Consider the following 25,568-nt stretch of genomic DNA (forward strand, 5'->3'; position numbering starts at 1 on the left):
ATGGATGTAAAAGTGGAAAACTGATTTGAATGCTTATAGTAAAATACTCAGGGGTGTAGGATATGTAAAATGAACCATGGAAAGAGAAGAAGGGAAGTCACTGGATATTTTAAAGTTTGTAAAATGTTTACTTGAAATTGTAAAATAGGAAATTTAATTTAAAAATTATATATATATATAGAGAGAGAGAGAGAAAATTGCTTTCCTAGTAGAGGAGACTGTAAATGACTGTGATGGGCTGCGTAAGATCCCCAAAGTTTCCCCTTTACCTCCATTCGATGGCGTTCTCCAGAGATTTGAATGTCTTTGGGCGACTCCGAAGGAAATTCTGCATGCTGTTGAGGGCATCCATGGCTGTGCCTATGAACAAGAAGGGAAAACCTGGCATGAAGCAAAAAAGTGTTTTACAGAAGAGATGATATCCAAACCTACATAACTGGGACTGGGATGAAATCAAGGGTGCTGATTCATAGTCCCCCTATCCTTATACCCCCATAGCAGTTTTTCTTTTTGAATCATTAGGTCTAGAAACTTACTTGCTTTTTTTAAAAAAAAGGTTTCTAGACCTCATGATTTAAAAAGAAAAACTGCTGAAGTCCCAACTAAAGAAGAATGGCAACTTAAGCCAACAGAATACGCGCAGCTTTGCAGACCTAACATATACAATAAGAGAACAAGCAGAACATACGACTAAAGAAGATTGGAAAACGTTTATGGAATATATGGGGGGAAACTGTGTGCACTTGGAAAAGATGGCAGCATTAAGATAAATTCAACAGTGTAACAAGTTTTGATGGATGTACAGTGGTACCTCAGGTTAAGTACTTAATTTGTTCCAGAGGTCCGTTCTTAACCTGAAACTGTTCTTAACCTGAAGCACCACTTTAGCTAATGGAGCCTCCCGCTGCCGCTGCGCTGCCGAAGCACAATTTCTGTTCTCATCCTGAAGCAAAGTTCTTAATCCCCAAAAAGCTGAACAATTCTGGGTGCACTACTCCCCCCTTTAAAAAGCTTGACAACTATGGGCATTCCTCCCACCAAAAAAGTTCGACAATGGGGAGATCACTGCCAGTTTTATTATACTGGGCGCAGATCGTAGTCTCAAGAGAGCTGGATGTGCCCGGTGTACGTAAAATATGCAGGGGTTTAAAGGTAAAGGTAAAGGTACCCCTGCCCGTACGGGCCAGTCTTGACAGACTCTAGGGTTGTGCGCTCATCTCACTCTATAGGCCGGGAGCCAGCGCTGTCCGCAGACACTTCCGGGTCACGTGGCCAGCGTGACAAGCTGCATCTGGCGAGCCAGCGCAGCACACGGAAACGCCGTTTCCCTTCCCGCCAGAGCGGTCCCTATTTATCTACTTGCACTTTGACGTGCTTTCGAACGGCTAGGTTGGCAGGCGCTGGGACCGAACGACGGGAGCGCACCCCGCCACGGGGATTCGAACCGCCGACCATACGATCGGCAAGTCCTAGGCGCTAAGGTTTTACCCACAGCGCCACCCATGTCCCATGCAGGGGTTTACGATATGCAAATTGAACCATGGAAAGAGAAGAAGGGAAGTCACTGACATTTGAAGATTGTTTAATGGCTATTTTAAATTGTCAAACAGAAAACTTAATAAAAATAATACACAAAAAGAAAAACTGCTATGGGCATGCCTGGAGGTTTGCTTTAGTGGAAAGAAAAGAGAATGGCTGGCGGTTGGTGTTTTCGCAGAAGGCCAGCCTATATAGAGGCAAATGCTGGCCTAGTATATTCCGCAGTGAGACTAATAATAATATTAATAAATTTTATTTATACCCCGCCCTCCCCAGCCAGAGCCGGGCTCAGGGCAGCTGACACCAATAAAATCACAGTAAAAACATAATAGGGGGAAAAGGGGGGGGGATATTAAAATACAGGTTAAATTGCCATTTAAAATGCAGCCTCATTTTAAAATAGCCGATAAATCAAGACCATAAGGGAAGGGAAACATGGCTGAGAAAGTGGAAAGGAACGAGGGAACAAGCGCCAAGTGACGACAACTCTTACCTTCCACTACGTCAATCATGCAGAGGCCCAGCAAACTGGGCACCAGGTTGGACGCTGCCGTGTGCACGGCGATAGCCCCGCCCATGCTGTGGCCAATCAGCATGATGGGCGGGGCGAGGTCCCCGTACATGGCTTCCACCACGCTTCCGACATCCCTGCAAAAAAGAAAGGCACAAGCTGGTTGCTCCTTCCTTGCACACAGGATAATGCTTGGAATCACAGAATTGTCGAAGAGGAAGGGACCCCGAGGGCCATCTAGTCCAACCCGCTACAATGCAGGGATCTTTTGCCCAAGGTGGCGCTCGAACCCGCAACCCCGAGATTAAGAGTCTCCGGCTCAAGCCCCTGTGCGATCCCTGATTTACTTGCATGGGCCAGAGCTCAGAGACAGAACATCTGCTTTGCAAGCGGAAATCCTCTCCCAGTAGGCGTGTCTGAAATTCTGGGGAGCTGCTGCCAGTCAGTGTTGGAGACACAGAACTAGATTGGCCAACGGTTTGCATGTCACCTTGAGCTCCTTGGAGAAAAAGCTGGGAGCCACTGTTTCAGCTCAGCTGGTTGCAGCAAGGCACTGGCAATGCCAAGGTTGTGGGTTCGATTCCCTTATCGGCCACCTGCATATTCCTGCATTGCAGGATGTTAGACTAGATGACTCTTAGGGGTCCATGAATGATTCATTCCTACAAATTAGCATACAAATACAATGGTCCCTTGGTTCTCAAATGCCTTGGTTCCCAAACACCGAAAACCCAGAAGTAAGTGTTCCGGTTTTCAAACGTTTTTCAGAAGCCAAACGTTCGATGCGGCTGTCGGCGATTGTTTCCTGCACCAATCAGAAGCTGCGCCTTGGTTTTCAAACATTCTGAAAGTGAAACGGACTTCCGGAACGGATTAAGTTTGGCGCTTTTGTTTTTGCTATTTATTTTGCGTTTTTGTTTTTGAGGTTTTTTCAGTTCATTTGTTTTAGTGACTGTGTAGAGCCCAGTTCAGCTACTGACTGATTGTGTGACTGCGGAAATGGATAAAAGCCCCCCATCCAAACAACGACTATCATCAGTGCAGGTAAGGGAAAAAATAATTTTAATTTTTATCATCTACAATAATGTACTGTTTTATTTATTTTATTTTATAGTACAGAACATTGATTACTGCTTTCATTTTATGGATCAACGGTCTTGTTAGATAGTAAAATTCAAGTTAAATTGCTGTTTTAGGGGTTGTTTTTAAAAGTCCAGAATGGATTAATCCGTTTTGCATTACTTTCTATGGGGAAGCGCGCCTTGGTTTTGGAACGCCTTGGTTTTGGAATGGACTTCTGGAACGGATTAAGTTTGAGAACCAAGGTACTACTGTACAGAAAACTCCCATTTTAGGCATGACCGAGGACAGCATTGAACCCAGAAGTGACCCAGAAACGTCACAAAGACGTCACTGAAACGACACTAAAAGGCCGAATGGGGCATCTGCAGGCTTTTTTTAATGGATTTCCGATTTCCCACAAAATGTGCAATGACATGGAACACAGCCCCTTGTGCAAATGGGGAGGTGCCTGTAAATCAGAAAATACTAGATAAGTGCAAACATCCTCTCCCGTTCCATTTTTTGGAATAAGTTGGCAAAAGCACCATTACCTCCCTATATAACTGTACCACGTTGGATTTAAGATACTGCATTTGTCTCTTAAACAAAACCCGCTTTGCCCTTGGAAAACAGATGCCTAGATTTAGTCCAGAAAGATGCTCAGACGAAAGGTAGGCTAGATTTTTATTTTAATTTTTTTTAAGCGAGTTAGCAACAGCCGTTTGTCAAAATCTCTCGCTCCAGGCTGCTATCAGGGGAAAGTCTTTGCAGAAAGGATCTCTCCAAGACCCCAGTGCTGACATACAAACATCGCAAACTGCTGTGTTGGGCAGAGCTGCTGCCTTAAGACCAAAACAGAGCAAGTGGCTGTTGGTGGCTTCACAGATGGCCGCCCTGCAAGGAGGCAAATGTCCCTGCCAGCGTGAAGGACTCTGACACCTTCGCAAGGCAGCTATCTGGAGACTCAAGAAAATAAATTTGCAGGATGGGTAGAGGACTGAATTTCAAAGAGCCTGGCCCAAGAACGGTTGGGCTACAGCTGAGGACCAGGTAAGGTAAAAGGTAAAGGAACCCTGGACGCTTAAGTCCAGTCCAAGGCGACTATAGGGTTGCGGCTCTCATCTTGCTTTCGGGCCGAGGGAGCTGGTGTTTGTCCACAGACAGCTTTCCGGGTCATGTGGCAAGCAGGACTAAACCGCTTCTGGTGCAACGGGACACCGTGATGGAAACCAGAGCGCACAGAAACGCTGTTTACCTTCCCGCCGGAGCGGTACCTATTTATCTACTTGCACTGGCATGCTTAGACCCCTGACCATTAGATCCAGTCGTGGCCGACTCTGGGGTTGCAGCGCTCTTCTTGCTTTATTGGCAGAGGGAGCCGGCGTACAGCTTCCAGGTCATGAGGCCAGCATGACTAAGCCGCTTCTGGCGAACCAGAGCAGCACACGGAAACACTGTTTACCTTCCTGCCGAAGCGGTACCTATTTATCTACTTGCACCGGTGTGCTTTCGAACTGCTAGGCAGACAGCCAAATGCCCAGAACCAAGACACTTTTTAGCATGGAGAGAGTTTTATCGCTTTGACGGATGCTTAAGGGCCAGTCTCAGGTCTTCCAACTTCACTCTTAAGTCCTCATCAAAATCAAGGGCACCTCGGAATGGGTTTTGTTTATACGGCTAAGAAAACCAAGCACAACAAGGTTAGATTACGGAACAACCTACTTGGACATCGTCTCCGCAGAAAGGTCTTCTGGGTTCCTAACTTTCGTCTCACCTGCAAAGGAAAGCGGATTTCTTTTACTTGATCCGTTTGACAAAAATCATATGCTGCTTTATTCTAACAAAGCCTCGAAGTACGACTCTCGATATGACATTTTGGTTCCTGAAATTCATCATCATCATCATCATCATTTCATTTCTATGCCGCCTTTCCATAATTGAAACTATGCTCAAGGCGGCTTACAACATGACAAGACTGACATAATTACAAACATAACCGAAGTCATAAACAATAAATAAAGCACACAACCAAATGGAAACAATTTCCACGTGAATCATAAGATCTAAAACTAAAGATACAACAATAATATCAATAACAGCAACAAGCTCTCTCAACCTCCGGTGAACAAATACACCAGCCCAAGAATCTGCTCAACAGTCTCAGCTTTTGTAGCTGGAGTCAGTCCACATTCCCAGGCCAGATGGGAAAGAGCAGTTAAGGCCAGGGTGAGGGTCTTGCAGGGCTCCCAGCCAAGGTGGTCTCATTTAAAACAACACAGACAGAAATCAAAAACAATTTAAAAGAGGAGCCCTGTCATAAGAATTTTAAGGTCTTAGATATATAATAAATGTTCATAAATGTACCAAGCAAACACGTACATAAATATATAAACCACATATCTGAAGCAGCACAGGAAGACAGTCCTGAAACCATTTTGACTCCCAAGCTGACCAAATGTTTCTCTGCAAGGAGGGAGGAGGTGAAAAAACCTTCCTTGTTACAGGAATTGGGTAATCACCATTTCAAAGGAATGGCCAGACTACCAGGAAAGGCAATCAGATAACCTGGCAGACAGGAAAAACAACAACATTCAAATTTCTGTTGTAGACCGCCTTTTCTGTGATGTAGGTATGATGTTTGGGGGGGGGGTTGGGTTACATCCCTTTCTGTGATGTATGTATGATGTATGGAGGGGTGGTCTTGAGCTCCAGGGCAGGGAATTTAAATTGTCTATATAAGGCCTTGTATGCCATTGTTCTGGGTTCCTCCTCCCTCCTGCATGTAGTGAGTGAGGACCCTGTTGCAACTGATCAATAAAGATCAGGCTTACTAGCTGCTTTGCTTCTCAATATTCTCTGGTTGGCCTGTTATTTTCTCCTGCCAATAGGGAACCCACGTAAGGACTCTATACGGGCTCTTGGATACCCCATAAGGGGAAAAGGGCAGATTTTGTTTACAACAGCCCTCTCTGCTGAGCAGCAGCAGCAGTCCTTAAGAGCCTGTCAGGCCCCGCTCCAAGCCAGGCGGAGAGAGGCAAGGGCCGGGCCCTTCAGGCCCTCAGCAGGCCATCTTCACAATTCATTCTGATTGTGCAGATAAAATACAATGGACAGAATTCTGCAGGATGTGTTGCTAGTGTGTGAAAACAGCTAAGATCCAAAGACCCCCAGGCATGAAGCTCCAGGTGGGAGAGACATCAGGTGCCATCCTGGTACCCGGGGCATCTTCATTTGGTCACAAAATGCCCCTGGCAAATTTTGAACACTGTTCAGAAGCATTGCTGCCCCCAAACTGTGGAGGCAGAGCATAGCTAGCATGGCTTGTAGCCCTCGATAGCTCTCCCTTCCTCCATAAATTTGCCTAATCCTCTTTTAAAGCCATCTAGCTTGGTGGTCAGCATCTTAAAAAGAAGAGACATCACCTTGCCAACAAAGGCCCGTCTAGTTATAGCTCTAGTTTTCCCAATAGTGATGTATGGAAGTGAGAGCTGGACCATAAAGAAGGCTGATCGCCAAAGAATGGATGCTTTTGAATTCTGGTGCTGGAGGAGACTCTTGAGAGTCCCATGGACTGCAAGAAGATCAAACCTCTCCATTCTTAAGGAAATCAGCCCTGAGTGCTCACTGGAAGGACAGATCCTGAAGCTGAGGCTCCAAGACTTTGGCCTCCTCATGAGAAGAGAAGACTCCCTGGAAAAGACCCTGATGTTGGGAAAGATGGAGGGCACAAGGAGAAGGGGATGACAGAGGATGAGATGGTTGGACAGTGTTCTCAAAGCTACCAGCATGAGTTTGACCAAACTGCGGGAGGCAGTGGAAGACAGGAGTGCCTGGCGTGCTCTGGTCCATGGGGTCACGAAGAGTTGGACATGACTAAACGACTAAACAACAACAACAGCTTGGTGGTCATCCCTGTGTTATAAGAATTTTTAGGTCTTATAAATATATAATAAATGTTCATAAATGTACCAAGCGAACACATATAAATATATAAGCCACATGTCTGAAACCCATAGGAAAAGTCCTAAAGCCATTTTGACTCTTTCAGTCATCTTAAATAATTCTCTACAAGGTCAAAGCAAATGTAGAAACCTCCCCATTATCTCTGTCCTCACAAATCCTGGCTTAAGGGCACATTTGTGAATAGGGTGAGCCTGTGACCTGGCTCAGGAATTAAGTATTATCGTTACCAAAGAATGGCCAGGCTCCCCAGGTAATCCAGTCAAGTGACCATTAACAGGTAACCTGGCAGACAGGGTAAAAACAACGCACTCAGATTTCTGTTGTAGACCACCCTTTCTGTGATGTAGGTATGATGTTTCTGGGGGTGGTCTTAGAATCCAGGGCGGGCAATTTAAAATGTCTATTTAAGGGCGGCCACACCTTTGTTCTGGGTCCTCCTCCTGCATGTGGGGGAGCACCCTGTTGCAACAGCTTTTAATAAAGATCAGGCTTAACTAGCTGCCTTGCTTTTTGCTAGAATTCTGGTCTGTCATTTTACGAGCTGCTAAGGGCTGCCTTGCCGTGGTGAAGGGGCTTAAAGAACTCAGAGAAGCTATGAACGATGCCGAGCAGGGCAACCAAGATGGACAGGTCATAGTGGAGTTGTTGTTGTTTAGTCGTGTCTGACTCTTTGTGACCCCCTGGACCAGAGCACGCCAGGCACTCCTGTCTTCCACTGCCTCCCGCAGTTTGGTCAGACTCATGCTGGTAGCTTCGAGAACACTGTCCCACCATCTCGTCCTCTGCCATCCCCTTCTCCTTGTGCCCTCCATCTTTCCCAGCATCAGGGTCTTTCCCAGGGAGTCTTCCCTTCTCATGAGGTGGCCAAAGGATTGGAGCCTCAGCTTCAGGATCTGTCCTTCCAGTGAGCACTCAGGTCTGATTTCCTTCAGAATGGAGAGGTTTGATCTTCTTGCAGTCCATGGGACTCTCAAGAGTCTCCTCCAGCACCATAATTCAAAAGCATCCATTCTTCGGCGATCAGCCTTCTTGATGGTCCAGCTCTCACTTCCATACATCACTACTGGGAAAACCATGGCTTTAACTATATGGACCTTTGTTGGCAAGGTGATGTCTCTGCTTTTTAAGACGCTGTCTAGGTTTGCCATCGCCTTTCTCCCAAGGAGCAGGCGTCTTTTAATTTCGTGACTGCTGTCACTATCTGCAGTGATCATGGAGCCCAAGAAAGTAAAATCTCTCACTGCCTCCATTTCTTCCCCTTCTATTTGCCAGGAGGTGATGGGACCAGTGGCCATGATCTTCGTTTTTTTTGATGTTGAGCTTCAGACCATAGTGGAGAGTTTTGACCAAACGTGACCCACCTGGAGGAGGAACAGGCAAGCCACTCCAGTATCCCTGCCAAGAAAACTCCATGGACAAGGGCTGCAAGAAGATCAAACCTCTCCATTCTGAAGGGAATCAGCCCCGAGTGCTCACTGGAAGGGCAGATCCTGAAGCTGAGGCTCCAATACTTTGGCCACCTCATGAGAAGAGAAGACTCCCTGGAAAAGACCCTGATGTTGGGAAAGATGGAGGGCACAAGGAGAAGGGGATGACAGAGGACGAGATGGTTGGACAGTGTTCTCAAAGCTACCAGCATGAGTCTGACCAAACTGCGGGAGGCAGTGGAAGACAGGAGGGCCTGGCGTGCTCTGGTCCAGGGGGTCACAAAGAGTCGGACACAACTAAATGACTAAACAACAAGAAGAAGGGCTTTCAATTGTGCTCTGCCGGAGGCCTGGAGAAGGACCCCTTTTAACTCTTATTACACCTGCCTCCTATGGGAGTTCCATAATTTAAATAGGAGCTAACTTTATTTACTTTATTAACTTTATTTATTAGTGTGTGTTTTTTTAAAAAAGCACCTCAAAGTCGTGCACAAGAGGGCAGGCTGTTGTCAAAGGCTGATCTGAATCTTCCCATTTAGGAAAGCCTTTGACCAACTGAGCTGTTGCTGAGACCTGCTGCCTGCATTTTGCAATGTTAATGTCTACTTGTTTTATTGAATTGTTGTGTGCATAAAAAAAAAAGACTTCCTGTGCCTTGGCAATCGCAAGAGCCTTTTGGGCGAACGGCAGAGTAAAACGTTTTTGGAATAAAATAGTTTAACCACACTAGGTGGGGCTAGATGGCTCGATATAATCTTTTAATGAATCCTTCGGAGAGAACTGCCATTTACAGTGGTGCCCCGCAAGACGAATGCCTCGCAAGATGAAAAACTCGCTAGACGAAAGGGTTTTCCGTTTTTCGAGGTGCTTCGCAAGACGAATTTCCCTATGGGCTTGCTTCGCAAGACAAAAACGTCTTGCGGATTTGCTTCCTTTTTCGTAAAACCGTTAATACCCGGGGAATCCGCGCTCCGCAAGACGAAAAAATCGCAAGACGAAGCAACTCGCGGAACGAATTAATTCCGTCTTGCGAGGCACCACTGTATATTTAAAGTCAGGGAGTAGAGGGGGTGGTTGGCTGTGGAGAGAAAAACTCACAGCAGTACCAAAAAAAGAGAGTTGCCTTTTATTTCTGAAAGGATTCCTTACCATGTCCTCTCAGATCCAAAGCCACGATCCGGCACTGGACACGGCTGATGATGGCAGACTGCAAGGAAGGAAAAGATTTCATTTATCAGTTTTATTTAACAGGGCTTACATACGGCTTAATCACCAATACCTATAAGGCGTTTACAAAAGTACAATATGAACTATTGGGAAATAATTTATAATGCATTCGGGGGGGGGGGGGGAGAATGTTTAAAAGCACTTAAAAAAAACAACAAACAGAGTCCTTTCTTTTGAGGATAATTCAGGTGGAAATTCCCAGGTGTCAAAAAGGGATATTAATACATGCCCCTACTGCGGCCTGTGTTTTGTTAGCCCCAAAATGTAAAATGAGCAAGGTCCCAAGCAAAGAAGAATAGCAAATTAAACTGATGGAATATGTGCAGCTTGCAGACCTAACATACGGAATAAGATAACAAGAAGAACATACGTTTAGAGAAGACTGGAAAACGTTTATTGAATATATGGGGGGAAATTGTGTACATCTGAAAACATTGGCAGCGTTCAGATAAATTTAACAGTGTAAATAAGTTCTGATGGATGTAATAATGGAATACTGAATGGTTTATATAAAATATGCAGGGATTAATGTTATGCAAAATGAACCATGGAAAGAGAAGGAGGGAAGTATTGAAATTTTAAGGTTGCTTAAATGAATATTTTAGATTGAAAAACAGAAAAATTAATTTTATTTATATATAGAACTATCCACTCAAAATAACGATTATAAAAAGATCAGGCATTAAGCCGACCTTAAAAAGTAAAAATGTAAGTAAAAGTCCCTTCCAACTCTACAATTCTATGATACATGTTGAAGCACTTGTCAAAATTACATGCAAGGGAAACTTGCCTGAACAATAATAGATTTTTTGGAAGGTGCTGTAAACAGCATAGCGAAGGCATGCTTAATATCAATGGGCAGGGAGTTCCAGAGGATTGGTTCCTTGCAAGCGAGGAACGAATATTACGTGGTGTTATGAGAATCATAAGGTCTAAGACAGGGAACCCCAAACTCGGCCCTCCAGGTGTTTGGGGACTACAACTCCCATCATCCCTAGCTAACAGGACCAGTGGTCAGGGATGATAGGAATTGTAGTCCCCAAACATCTGGAGGGCCGAGTTTGGGGGTGCCTGGTCTAAGTTATAAAATAAGTGTTCATAAATGTACCAGGCAAACACATTCATAAATATATAAACCACATGTCTGAAACAGGATGGGAAAACAGTTCTGAAACCATTTTGACTCCCCCAAATTGACCTCAAATGTTTCTCTGCAAGGAGGAAGGAAATGGGAAAACCTCCCCATTGTCTCTTTGCTCATAAATCCTGTCTTAAGGGCATATCTGTGTATGAATAGGGTGAGCCTGTGACTTGGATTTAGGAACTGAGTATTTACCATCACCAAAGAATGCCCAGGCTGCCCTAGTAAAAGCAATCAGTGACCATTATCAGGTATCCTGGCAGACAGGTTTTCTGCTGTAGACCAGCCTCCTTCTGTGATGTACATATGATGTTTTGGGAGGTGGTCTTGAGCTAAAGGAAAGGTAAAGGGACCCCTGACCATTAGGTCCAGTCGTGACCGACTCTGGGGTTGCGGCGCTCATCTCGCTTTACTGGCCGAGGGAGCCGGCGTACAGCTTCTGGGTCATGTGGCCAGCAGGACTAAGCCGCTTCTGGCGAACCAGAGCAGCACACGGAAATGCCATTTACCTTCCTGCTGGAGCGGTACCTATTTATCTACTTGCACTTTGATGTGCTTTCGAACTGCTAGGTTGGCAGGAGCAGGGATCCAGCAACGGGAGCTCACCCCGTCGTGGGGATTCAAACCGTCGAGCTTCTGATCGGCAAGTCCTAGGCTCTGTGGTTTAACCCACAGCACCACCTGCGTCCCAGGTCTTGAGCTACAGGGTGTCAATTTCAAAAGTCTATTTAAGGGCTTGCGCACCATGTTTCTGGGTTCCTCTTCCCTCCTGCATGTGGTGAGTGGGGACCCTGTTGCAACAGTTTAATGAAGACCAGGCTTGCTAGCCGCTTTGCTTCTCAATATTTTCTGGTTGGCCTCTGTTCTTTTCTCTGACCGATGGAGAACCTACATAAGACTCTTGGATACCCCATAAGGGAAAAGGAGCAGTTTTTTCTTGTAACAGCAGCATCTGTCAGTTTGTGATGTGGCCAGTTTGGAAAGCCATGCGCAATGGCTGGGAAGGGAAAGGGCTGCCGGCCAGAGGGAGTGCTCTGGCCCCATTGACTAGCCTGGGGGGGGGGCCTCGGACAAAGAGGGCAGGCAGCTTGGAGCAGCGTAAAGTAACAAGGAAGCCCCACCAGGAATATGAATGAAGCTAAGTGGGTTGGGGAAGAGAGTGGGAAAACAGTCTCTCGGAGGGCCTCCGGTCTTTTAAGTAGTGGAAGGGGGGCTGTGCAATGGGGACAAGGTGACCCACTTAAAGAAGAAAAGGCTGAAATCGGGACAAGATGACCCACATCCGCAGAGCAGGGGAAAAACAAATTCTGCAGACCCAAGCAAAACTCATGCAAGTAGACATAGGAGCTGTGGGTTTAACCACAGAGCCTAGGACTTGCCGATCAGAAGGTTGGCGGTTCGAATCCCCGCAACGGAGTGAACTCCCGTTGCTCGGTCCCTGCTCCTGCCCACCAACAGTCTGAAAGCATGTAAATGTGCAAGTAGATAAATAGGTACCGCTCCGGCGGGAAGGTAAACGGCGCTTCCGTGCGCTGCTCTGGTTCGCCAGAAGCGGCTTAGTCATGCTGGCCACATGACCTGGAAGCTGTACGCCGGCTCCCTCGGCCAATAAAGCGAGATGAGCGCTGCAACCCCAGAGTCGGTCATGACTGGACCTAACGGTCAGGGGTCCCTTTACCTTTACCTTTATTGTTTTTTAGCTGCTCGTGCTACTCAGGGGGAGCTGTAAAAAAAAGGGGAATACCAAAGCACGGCTCTCAGGGTGCTACAGATGCCACCCAGACCCTCCTGTTTCAGAGATTTCAACAGGTTCAGCCAGGATTAGATGGGCTAGAAACTGGACGAAAAATTAAATCTGAAAGCCAAGGTGCTTCCGAAACTGTATTCTGTGGTGAATAAATTTTGTTCATCACCATTTCCTTCCCAAGGTGGTGTACGTGGGTCTTTTTCTCCTCCTCATTTAATACCCACAACAACCTGGTGAGGTAGGTAGGCTGAGAGGCAGTGAACAGGCCCAGGGTCCCCCCCCAGTGAGCTTCACGGCCAAGTGGGGATTTGAACCCTGGTCTCTCCCAGGTTCGAATCTGACACTCTCGACAATACGCCATACTGGAAATGCCATGGTCTGCAGTTCCAGTGGAACGCCAGTAATTTTAAAGCTCCTGGTGTGAAGGTCTTAACATTTATTTTACTTATTTTAACAATATGTACTGCTTAACATGGGACGCGGGTGGCGCTGTGGTCTAAACCACAGAGCCTCTTGGGCTTGCCGATCAGAAGGTTGGCAGTTCGAATCCCCGTGATGGGGTGAGCTCCCGTTGCTCGGTCCCAGCTCCTGCCAACCTAGCAGTTCGAAAGCATGCCAGTGCAAGTAGATAAATAGGTACCGCTCCGGCGGGAAGGTAAATGGCGTTTCCATGTGCTGCTCTGGTTCACCAGAAGCGGCTTAGTCATGCTGGCCACATGACCCAGAAGCTGTACGCCGGCTCCCTCGGCCAATAAAGTGAGATGAGCGCCGAAACCCCAGTCGGCCACGACTGGACCTAATGGTCAGGGGTCCCTTTACTTTTACTGCTTAACCATTTTAAAAAAAACAACTCTCTATGCAATTACATCGTGTTAAATATTCATAAGAAAACACCAACAAATTAAACAGATTTTGGAAACAAGTAGGCACAACAAAATGTCAGGGGTCAGTAAACCTTTTCAGCAGGGGGCTGGTCCACCGTCCCTCAGTCCTTGTGGGGGGCTGGACTATATATATATATATATATTTTGGGGGGGGGAATACGAACGAATTCCTATGCCCCATAAATAACCCATTTTAAATAAAAGGACACATTCTACTCATGTAAAAACAGGCTGATTCCCGGACCATCCGCAGGCCAGATTTAGAAGGTGATTGGGCCGGATCCGGTCCCTGGGCCTTAGTTTGCCTACCCATGGTCCAACTATTAGGGATGCAGGCAGAAATAAGGGGATCGTGATCTACTGGGTGAGTGATCCAGTGGAGATCAGGTCAAGAGGATGATTGGGGCTGATCCAAAAACTGCCCCTCCTTCTTTCCTGACTGCTTACAAATCCAAACAACTAAACAGGAGGAAGATATTTCTGGGGGTAGGAGCTGTTTGACAGTGGACTTGTCTCTTCTTGGAGGTTTCTAAGCAGAGGTTGGACGGCCATCTGTCATGGATGATCTAGCTGAGATTCCTGCATTGCAGAGGTTTGGACTAGATGACCCTCGGGGTCCCTTCTAATTCTACAATTCTGTAACTTTCAACTTGTGGCATTTACTGAAGACAACCATCTGAATGCCAGCTCTTTAGACCTGAACTTAGTACAGCGATTGCATACTTTTGTGTGCAGGATCCAAGTCTCCTTTGCACTGGGTGGGGAGATGTGTGAAGTCTCAGTCAGAAGGGTGGAAATAGGGAAAAAGCTCCAGTCTTTCCCAAAATAAGGGGTGGGGTGGGATTTGCACCAGGCACACTTATGAAAAATAAGAACCCTGCTGCAAAGACGATGACGCTTCGTGATTTGTCCCTGCCACCTAAATAACATATTTTTGGAATTGCAGTGATTAAGCAGCATTGAGGCTCCAAGGCGCGTTTTAAAAATAGGCCTTTTGTTCCAGGAAAATCGACTGGGTGGCAAAAAAAACCAGGCGCACCCGGCAGCGGTGGAGAATGCCTGTTGAAAAGTCTCCCAAGAGCCATAGAATCATAGAATCATAGAGTTGGAAGAGACCACAAGGGCCATCGAGTCCAACTCCCTGCCAAGCAGGAAACACCATCAGAGCACTCCTGACATATGGTTGTCAAGCCTCTGCTTAAAGACCTCCAAAGAGGGAGACTCCACCACACTCCTTGGCAGCAAATTCCACTGTCAAACAGCTCTTACTGTCAGGAAGTTCTTCCTAATGTTTAGGTGGAATCTTTTTTCTTGTAGTTTGGAACCATTGCTCCGTGTCCGCTTCTCTGGAGCAGCAGAAAACAACCTTTCTCCCTCCTCTATGTGACATCCTTTTATATATTTGAACATGGCTATCATATCACCCCTTAACCTCCTCTTCTCCAGGCTAAACATGCCCAGCTCCCTTAGCCGTTCCTCATAAGGCATCGTTTCCAGGCCTTTGACCATTTTGGTTGCCCTCCTCTGGACACGTTTGTCAGTGCCCTTCTTGAACTGTGGTGCCCAGAACTGGACACAGTACTCCAGGTGAGGTCTGACCAGAGCAGAATACAGTGGCACTATTACTTCCCTTGATCTAGATGCTATACTCCTATTGATGCAGCCCAGAATTGCATTGGCTTTTTTAGCTGCCGCGTCACACTGTTGGCTCATGTCAAGTTTGTGCTCAACCAAGACTCCTAGATCCTTTTCACATGTACTGCTCTCAAGCCAGGTGTCCCCCATCTTGTATTTGTGCCTCTCATTTTTTTTGCCCAAGTGCAATACTTTACATTTCTCCCTGTTAAAATTCATCTTGTTTGTTTGGCCCAAGGAGACAAGGGATGCCTGCAATTGCAGAAGCCATTATGCCCTCCAACTTTTAAGCCAGGGATGGGGAGACTGTGGCCCTGTGGATGTAGCTGGACTCCAACTCCCATCATCCCACAGGCCATGCTGGCTGGGGCTGATGGGAGTTGGAGTCCAACAGCCCCTGGAAGGATCCAGGTTCCCCTTATTCTACTTTCTTGTGCTGCAGGAATCCAAGGAAGGACAAACAAGCCAGTAGCAGTGAAAACTTTGGGCATGTCAGCTCAGAAGAAAATCTCGTGGCTTGCTACCCAGGTAAAGTGGACCCAGGGTTGCTGCCTTAAGCCAGTTCGGAAGAGCCATGCTGAATCGGATTTCCCACGCAGTGTTCTGCTTCCATCGATGGTCCAAGCAAACAGGAAGCCGCCTGCAACCAAGTCAGGTCATTGTTCCATTGAGATCTGTATTGTCTACCCTGACTGGCAGCCACTCTCTGGGGTTTAGGACAAGTCTCTGCTAAGCTTTTGAATTCTGGTGCTGGAGGAGACTCTTGAGAGTCCCATGGACTGCAAGAAGATCAAACGGATCCATTCTTAAGGAAATCAGCCCTGAGTGCTCACTAGAAGGATAGATCGTGAAGCTGAGGCTCCAATACTTTGGCCACCTCATGAGAAGAGAAGACTCCCTGGAAAAGACCCTGATGTTGGGATAGATGGAGGGCACAAGGAGAAGGGGACGACAGAGGACGAGATGGTGGGACAGTATTCTCGAAGCTACAAACATGAGTCTGACCAAACTGCGGGAGGCAGTGGAAGACAGGAGTGCCTGGCGTGCTCTGGTCCATGGGGTCACGAAGAGTCGGACACAACTAAACGACTAAACAACAACAACTGCTAGCTCTACTAGGAGATACAGGGAACAGTGAGACCATTGCTCCATGTACCCAAACTTCCCTGACCTGGGACCCTTCTGGCTGGGGCTGATGGGAGTAGTAGTTAGAAAACAAATGAGGGCACTAGGTTAGGGGGGGAAACAGGGATAGGTTAACTGGCAGCAGCAGCAGCTTACAGAATTGGAGAGTTGGAAGAAGGGGTCACTAGAGTCATCTAGTCCAACCCCCTGCATTGCAGGAATCACAGCTGCAGAATCCCTGAAAGGTGACGACCGAACCTCTGTTATCTCTCACTTGGACTACTGCAACGTGCTCTACATGGAGCTACCTTTGAGGGTGACCCGGAAACGACAACTAATCCAGAATGCGGCAGCTAGACTGGTGACTGGGAGCGGCTGCCGAGACCACATAACACCGGTCCTGAAAGACCTACACTGGCTCCCAGTACGTTTCCGAGCACAAGTCAAAGTGTTGGTGCTGACCTTGAAAGCCCTAAACGGCCTCAAAGGCCCAGTAGACCTGAAGGAGCATCTCCACCCCCATCGTTCCGCCTGGACACCAAGGGCCTTCTGGCAGTTCCTTCATTGCGAGACGTGAGGGAACCAGGCAGAGGGCCTTCTCAGTCGTGGTGCCGCCCTCCTATCAGATGTCAAAGAAGTAACAACTATATGACATCTTAACTGCTGCCATAATTGTATTGTTTATCGTTATATTGATTGTTAATTTAAACTTAATTTTATTGTGTTTCTGATTTGTTTAGTACGGTATGCGAGTCTGGCCTGGGACCGTAATAAATTCAATTCAAATATATGTTTTGGGAAGCTTTTAATGGCTGTTGTTTTAGTGCATTTTTGGCCTTCTATTGGAGACCGCCCAGAGTGGCTGGTGATACCCAGCCAGATGGGGAGGGGTAGAAATAATATATTATTATTATTATTATTATTATTATTATTAAACCTCCAATGAAGGAGAGCCTGCCACCTTCTGAAGGGGCCTTTTCCTCTGTCAAACGACTCTTGCCGTCACAAAATTCTTCCCGGTGCTTAGTCAGAAAAAATATGCCCCTCACCACGAAGCTCAATATTGGAAGATACAGGACAAACAGAAGAAAAGTCTTTTTCATGCAGCGCAGAGTTAAAAGGGTAGGATTCTGTGTTCCTGGCTGACTGGAAGGCTTCTGGGAGTGCAATAATGCCTCTATGCTTGCCTGGACGGAGAGGGGTGCATGTGTGTGTCTCTGTATAGTGTTACACACCAACACAGAGTGGTAAGATTCCAGGGAGTTCAACAATCTTGCCTCCTTGGAATAAAGGTTAGTGGAAACTGTGGTGTCTTTAGGATGTATGGTTTTCTCTTCAAGTCCTATTGTAGCCCTGCAACCAGATCTCTTTCTCACTGGAGATGCTTCTACATTCACAGCAGGTGCCCTGCTCTCCGTCGTAGCCTTTAAAAACAAGGCAGCTATTGTGCTGGAAATCCACAACGCATTTGCTTGCGGCCATCAAGCCACAACATGAATTCTCATCCCGAAGGACGCTTTCCGGGTTTATTCTGTAAAGGCGCTTCGCAAGCAGAAGGGGCTCCGTAAACAACGAAATATTAACCACAGGAAAAGATGTACAATCAGCTGTTCACTTACGGTAAACACAGCCCAGGAAAGGGCAGAATGGCCTCCGCCGTGTAGAAGGAGTAAGACGGGACCTTCGGACCCACTCTTGTAAATTCGAAAAGTGTATGAACAGTTAAGGAAATTGTAACCTTCTCAAAATAAAGAGAGTTAAGATGCAAGCTGCAACATTGTCTGTGCCTCCCAGGAACACATCGCCGCTCAGTCAACAGGACATTATTTCATTTTTTTACGCCCAGAAGACTTTGGCACCGTCCTTTGGCAGCGCTGAATCGGTTCAGTGCCACCCAAAGCGAGCTCAATCAGGGAAACATTTTGCAAACATCACCGCCCAAGGCCATCTGCCGGGAGCCACACTGCGTGGAGGGTGGCAACTTCTAAGCAGGTGGCCTTATGGCTATGTGCGCAACAGAGGACCCTATAAATCAGGATTTTTTTTAACAAAGGAGGGGGAAAGGATATATCCTTGCCAGAGTCGCTCTCAACCACAACATCCTCCATGGACTCGAAGTACTGGCTCCACGGGACAGCAGAATAATCACGCTTCCTTCCAGGCCTGGAAAACAGAGACACAACGCTTAAATATGGGTGGCTTAAGAAGAATTTTGCTGTGTGCAGGAGGGCCCTTTATGTGCAACGACAGCCTTGTTCTTGCAATTTAAAAGAAGGAGAAGAAAGTAACGGCCATTCCTTTCACTACAGATTGGATTCCCCTGGGGTACCACAAAATAATCCAGGCTCCATCACTGCACATCTTTTGCCAGCAACTCAACATTTTATTTATTTACCAAATAAAGCTTTAGAAATCTATACTGCTGGATGGTGGAGTCAGGCAAGAGAAATAATACCACAGGTTGGCAGACAGACATTTCACAATCATCCTGGGACTGAATATAAAGAAGACTAAGATCTACATCAGGCACAGGAAACCTCGGCCCTCCAGATGTTTTGGGGACTACAAATTCCCATCACCCCTGACCACTGGTCCTGTTGCTAGGGATCATGGGAGTTGTAGTCCCAAAAGACCTGGAGGGACGAAGGTGCCTATGCCTGACCTACATCCAGCAACCTGCAGCCTTCCAGATGCTGCCAGACTACAACTCCCATCATCCCTTGCTGCTATCCATGCTGACTTAGGTTGATGGGAGTTGTGGGTACATAAGAAAACATGCTGGATCTGACCAATGGCCAATCTAGTCCAGCATCCTGTTCTCACAGCGGCCAACCAGATGCCTGTGGGAAACACAAGAGCCTCCTCTGCTGCTGGAGGGATGCATCAGGGGCTGAGAAGGCCAAACACATTCCATACAAAGAAGGTGTTCTGTGAGATTACTAAAACGGGACGCGGGTGGCGCTGTGGGTAAAACCTCAGTGCCTAGGACTTGCTGATCGCAAGGTCGGCGGTTCGAATCCCCGCGGCGGGGTGAGCTCCCGCCGTTCGGTCCCAGCTCCTGCCCACCTAGCAGTTCGAAAGCACCCCTAAGTGCAAGTAGATAAATAGGGACCGCTTATCTAGCGGGAAGGTAAACAGCATTTCCGTGTGCGGCGCTGGTGCTGGCTCGCCAGTGCAGCTTCGTCACGCTGGCCACGTGACCCGGAAGTGTCTTCGGACAGCGCTGGCCCCCGGCCTCTTAAGTGAGATGGGTGCACAACCCTAGAGTCGGACACGACTGGCCCGTACGGGCAGGGGTACCTTTACCTTTACCTATGAGATTACTGGAACATGGGTTTGGGGGCTAAATCTCCTTCTCTCACAACCAGATACAGTGGTACCTCAGGTTAAGTACTTAATTCGTTCCAGAGGTCCGTACTTAACCTGAAACTGTTCTTAACCTGAAGCACCACTTTAGCTAATGGGGCCTCCTGCTGCTGCCACGCCACCGGAGCACAATTTCTGTTCTCATCCTGAAGCAAAGTTCTTAACCTGAAGCACTATTTCTGGGTTAGCGGAGTCTGTAACCTGAAGCGTCTGTAACCCGAGGTATGACTGTATTCCGAAGCTTCACCTGAAACTACTCCAGCCAGGAAAGGGGCGCTTGCCTAATTTCTCCCCCACAGCAACACCAAAACAGTCTCGCCTCTTTCATTATTTTCACCGTGCAGGCAGAAGCTGAGATTATTAGTTCAAGGTGGCCTCCGTCCTCCGAAAAGCTGCTCAGATCTGCCAGAAGCATAGCCAGATGTGCTGCAGAGCAAGCTTCCCCAACCTTGTGCCCTCCAGATGATTTGGACTCCCAGAAGGCTGCTGCGAGTGAAGAGTCGAAAACATCTGGAGAGCATGAAGACTGGGGGAAGGCTAGTCCAGGCTGGTTAGCTGTTCTCACCGCAAAGTCTCGGGCGGAGATCTCGGCTGGCTCCGCTGCCAGTGTTGTTGTTTTTTATTGCTTTCACTGAGGAATGGACCTGGGACTTCTGCGTGCAAATGGTGTGTTCAAGCAGCGAGCGACGGCCCCTCCCAGAGAGACGCCTTCCGCTGTCACTTTGCATCTTCCATGCGCAGCAGGTTTCCTTCAGCGATTCCCCACCCAGCCTTCCCTGGCAAATGGCCAGCAAGCGCCACAATCTGGTAACACCGTCCTCTCCTTCCCCCAAACATCACCTATTTGAAAGCAGGGTTCAGGTCCCTCCTTTTTGCAAGCAGCACACCCCGCGATCCCTCACAGCCCCCATGCATTGCTTGCGCCGGATGAACATCACCTACCTCTGATGGAATCTCATGCACCAGGATCAGGCACACCCCCCCCCCCAATTCTCTGAGCTGGTTGCCGCCTTGAGGTTGCCCCATTGCAATGTGATTTTCACAACACATACAATGATGGGACGTGGGTGGCGCTGTGGGTTAAACCACAGAGCCTAGGTCTTGCCGATCAGAAGGTTGGAGGTTCAAATCCCCGCGACGGGGTGAGCTCCCATTGCTCGGTCCCTGCTCCTGCCCACCTAGCAGTTCGAAAGCATGTCAAAGTGCAAGTAGATAAATAGGTACCACTCCAACGGGAAGGTAAACAGCATTTCCGTGCGCTGCTCTGGTTCACCAGAAGTGGCTTAGTCATGCTGGCCACATGACCTGGAAGCTGTACGCCGGCTCCCTCGGCCAATAAAGCGAGATGAGCGCCACAACCCCAGAGTCGGCCACGACTGGACGTAATGGTCAGGGGTCCCTTTACCCTTTACCTTCTTACAACGAAGAGAGAAGCGCATTAAGCTTTCACATCACAAACGACAGCCTTCAATTTCCAGGAGAATCCCCTTCTCTATCCTTTCTCACCGGGCAAAAAAAAGGACCCCTTAAACCCTTTGGGTAAGGGTGAAGAAATTGCAACGCCCCATGGCATAAGGCCAGAAGCAGCAGTCAACCTGGGATTCCCCAGGTGGCCTCTGTCCATGTCTGCAACCGAGGAGCAGTGCTTTCTACGGGGCTAACTACTGCCTCCAGAGCACCTGCGTGCATGCAGAAATTCAGTCCTGCTCATGAAGCAACCTTGGGTGAGGGTTATTTCTCACACACTCTCAGCCAATGGGGGAGGGGGAAACTAGGCTGGCCTACCCTGCAGGGCTGTTGCATGCAATGCATTTCAGAAAACACCACCGTATGAACACCGCAGCTGTTGTTATCCACCATTTGAAAGCAGGCACATTTACACACTTTCGCCCGGTCCTTTGGGGCTGGGCCCCTCATTAATACAACCCCACCTGCCATATTACACATCACATAACTCCTATTTGCTGTTGGGATCTGTCTGTTTCAGGAGACAATGAAGGAATGTGCCTCTGGGGTTATGTCAAACCCCCATGATACACACATACATATATACACACATATCCACATTGTATATATGTAAAGGAAAAGGGACCCCTGACCATTAGGTCCACTTGTGGCCGACTCTGGGGTTGCAGCGCTCATCTTGCTTTAATGGCTGAGGGCATGACTCTGGCGAACCAGAGCAGCGCAGGGAAATGCCATTTACCTTCCCGCCGGAGTGGTACCTATTTATCTCCTTGCACTTTGACATGCTTTCGAACTGCTAGGTTGGCAGGAGCAGGGACCGAGCAACGGGAGCTCACCCCGTCGCGCGGATTCGAACCGCCGACCTTCTGATCGGCAAGCCCAAAAGGCCCTGTGGTTTAACCCACAGCGCCACCCGCGTCCCTTACTGTATATACGTGTGTGTGTGTGTGTATACAGTGGTATCTCGGGTTAAGTACTTAATTCGTTCTGGAGGTCCGTTCTTAACCTGAAGCACCACTTTAGCTGATGGGGCCTCCCGCTGCCGCCGCGCCGCCAAAGCACGATTTCTGTTCTCATCCTGAAGCAAAGTTCTTAACCCGAGGTACTATTTCTGGGTTAGTAGAGTCTGTAACCTGAAGCGTCTGTAACCTGAAGCGTATGTAACCTGAGGTACCACTGTATATTTATATACACATATGTGTGTGTGTGTATTCAGTGTCCTTCAGCTCTCTATATTGGACAAACAGGCCAGACCTTACGCCAAAGAATAAACGGACATAAATCAGACATCAGGAATCACAAGACAGAGAAACCAGTAGGAGAACACTTCAATCTCCCAGGACATTCTATACAAGATCTCAAAGTAGCTGTTTTACTACAAAGGAATTTCAGAAATAGACTGGAAAGAGAAGCTGCTGAATTGCAACTTATCACCAAACTTAAAACCATGGAGAGACCTGGTCTGAACAAAGACCTTGGATTCTTATCTCATTATACATGACAAAGCCATTTTTCACCTTCTCACCCCTTGCTTTTTCCTGCAAGACCTATTGCAGTCGTTAAGAGTCGTCAACAGGCTCATCACAGCTATCTGCCAATCACCCATTCCCACCACCCTTCTGAGTAACACCCCTCCCCACCTTCTCACTATATAGAAGGGTCTGGTGACTTCTGTTTCAGTGTATCTGAAGAAGTGTGCATGCACACGAAAGCTCATACCAAGAACTAACTTAGTTGGTCTTTAAGGTGCTACTGGAAGGAATTTTTTTTGTTTTGACTATGGCAGACCAACGCGGCTACCTATCTGTAACACACATATAGATATATAAAAATACATATATACGAGAATATATATACAGTGTAAGTATAGATAGGACACACACACCAGGCTTCCATTGAAAGCAGAGAGCGCCTGCTCACCCCCCCACCTTCAGAGCCCCCCTTCATTTTGCAGACAATTATTCCCCCCCAAAAAAGATTCCCCCACCCACGCGTGTTCTGGAAAATCCCCCCACCCCCCCACCCCCCCAATAAACCCTGGGCAAACCCCGCCCCGCCCCATTCATCCTCCCCAAAGCCACGCCCCCTCCTCCACTCGGCGCCCCTTCCCCACCCCAGGCGCATGACGTCACGCCACCCCCGGTCCCCCGCCGCGTGACGTCATCTCCCTCCGCGTGACGTCACCCGACCCCCCCCCCTCTTCTCTGCCCCTCGCGTACCCCATGCGCATCTTGGGGAGGGCCTGGCCGCTTCCCCCGGCGGGTCCCGGAGGGCGAGGGGGCAGGCGGCCCAGCTGCAGCTGCTTCTCCAAGGCGGACATGGCGAGGGCGGCGGGGAGAGGCGAGGCGGCGGCGGCGGCGAAGGGGCAGGATCCGGCCCCCGCCCTCCCAGAAGGAGCCGCCGGCCAGCCGCTCCCAGCAGCCTCTGCGCGCCGGAAGGACGCCTCCCCGCGCCCCAAGGCGTGCTGGGAAACGGAGTTTCTGAAGATTCCAAACGGGAGCGGCCGCGGTGCACCCTGGGAGGCGCGGTCCCGTTGTAGGGAGTCGAGCCAGGCGGGGCGGCGCCGTAGAGATAGTAAAGTGTAGAGTCGCTCTTCAGTTTTCCATGATTAAAAGCTGAAATATATTTATACTTTTCCCATTACAAATGTTCCTATTCCATTCAATTCACTCATGCAGTCATAATCGTCGCTTTCCCTTGCCCTCCCTTCCGCGGTTCTGTATATTTACCTATTGTGACTGCATATTCTAATTGCTCCGTAAGTTTTATTGTCCTCCCTCCTCAATCGTACCTTCATATACTTTAATCCGCTCCATCCCTGGTAACGTTTCAACCTGCAAACATTTCCCACTCTCCTTTAAATACTCCACTCTTCCTGGTCTCTTATTCGATAACAACAACAATTTATTATTGTTAATAATAATAATGTTGATATTAATATCACTATTAAAATTAATAATGATTATGTAGACAAGGATTAAATGTAGCCGATCGAAAGGTCGGCGGTTCGAATCCCTGCGGCGGGGTGCGCTCCCGCTGCTCGGTCCCAGCGCCTGCCAACCTAGCAGTTCGAAAGCACCTCCGGGTGCAAGTAGATAAATAGGGACCGCTTACCAGCGGGAAGGTAAACGGCGTTTCCGTGTGTGGCTCTGGCTCTGGCTCTGGCCAGAGCAGCGATGTCACGCTGGCCACGTGACCCGGAAGTGTCTCCGGACAGCGCTGGCCCCTGGCCTCTTAAGTGAGATGGGCGCACAACCCCAGAGTCTGTTAAGGCTGGCCCGTACGGGCTGGGGTACCTTTACCTTTACCTTTTATGTGTTTAGAATAGATTTATGAGAAATTTAGAAAACTTATTGATTAGAATATTGTTTGGGGAAAATACAGAATAACAGATACAATCTTAAAACAAAATAAAAAAATTCCTTCCAGTAGCACCTTAAAGACCAACTAAGTTAGTGAGGAGGAATTAAAGAACCTTTTATTGAGGGTGAAAGAGGAGAGTGCAAAATATGGTCTGAAGCTCAACATCAAAAAAACGAAGATCATGGCTACTGGTCCCATCACCTCCTGGCAAATAGAAGGGGAAGAAATGGAGGCAGTGAGAGATTTTACTTTCTTGGGCTCCATGATCACTGCAGATGGTGACAGCAGTCACAAAATTAAAAGACGCCTGCTTCTTGGGAGAAGGGCAATGACAGGCCTAGACAGCATCTTGAGAAGTAGAGACATCACCTTGCCAACAAAGGTCCGTATAGTTAAAGCTATGGTTTTCCCAGTAGTGATGTATGGAAGTGAGAGCTGGACCATAAAGAAGGCTGATCGCCGAAGAATTGATGCTTTTGAATTATGGTGCTGGAGGAGACTCTTGAGAGTCCCATGGACTGCAAGAAGATCAAACCTGTCCATTCTGAAGGTAATCAACCCTGAGTGCTCACTGGAAGGACAGATCCTGAAGCTGAGGCTCCAAGACTTTGGCCACCTCATGAGAAGAGAAGACTCCCTGGAGAAGACCCTGATGTTGGGAAAGATGGAGGGCACAAGGAGAAGGGGGCGACAGAGGACGAGATGGTTGGATAGTGTTTTCGAGGTTACCAGCATGAGTCTGACCAAGCTGCGGGGGGCAGTGGAGGACAGGAGTGCCTGGCGTTCTCTGGTCCAGGGGGTCACGAAGAGTCGGACACGACTAAACAACAACATGACAAAGCCATTTTTCACCTTCTCACCCCTTGCTTTTTCCTGTAAGACCTATTGCAGTCGTTAAGAGTCGTCAACAGGCTCATCACAGCTATCTGCCAATCACCCATTCCCACCACCCTTCTGAGTAATACCCCTCCCCACCTTCTCACTATATAGAAGGGTCTGGAAACTTCTGTTTCAGTGTATCTGAAGAAGTGTGCATGCACACAAAAGCTCATACCAAGAACTAACTTAGTTGGTCTTTAAGGTGCTACTGGAAGGAATTTTTTTTGTTTTG

The 25,568-nt window shown here is 47.9% G+C and overlaps 1 protein-coding gene across 1 annotated transcript in view; it reads right to left on the bottom strand.

Annotated features, from left to right (window-relative positions):
* The window catches only part of PPME1 (protein phosphatase methylesterase 1), a 40,453-nt gene extending 16,953 nt beyond the window's left edge, over positions 1 to 23,500 (bottom strand). The window contains exons 1-7 of the mRNA XM_079973989.1: positions 23,314 to 23,500; positions 18,330 to 18,424; positions 17,881 to 17,972; positions 9,652 to 9,709; positions 4,835 to 4,886; positions 2,033 to 2,187; positions 270 to 360 (exon numbers count right to left, since the gene is read on the bottom strand). Of these exons, the coding sequence (XP_079830115.1) occupies positions 270 to 360; positions 2,033 to 2,187; positions 4,835 to 4,886; positions 9,652 to 9,709; positions 17,881 to 17,972; positions 18,330 to 18,424; positions 23,314 to 23,414 (644 nt within the window). The 5' untranslated portion in view covers positions 23,415 to 23,500. The remainder of the gene's footprint in view (positions 1 to 269; positions 361 to 2,032; positions 2,188 to 4,834; positions 4,887 to 9,651; positions 9,710 to 17,880; positions 17,973 to 18,329; positions 18,425 to 23,313) is intronic.
* Between the last annotated feature and the right edge of the window lie 2,068 nt (positions 23,501 to 25,568).

Source organism: Podarcis cretensis, assembly GCF_951804945.1.
Source record: "Podarcis cretensis genome assembly, chromosome: 4".
Lineage (NCBI taxonomy): Eukaryota > Metazoa > Chordata > Lepidosauria > Squamata > Lacertidae > Podarcis > Podarcis cretensis.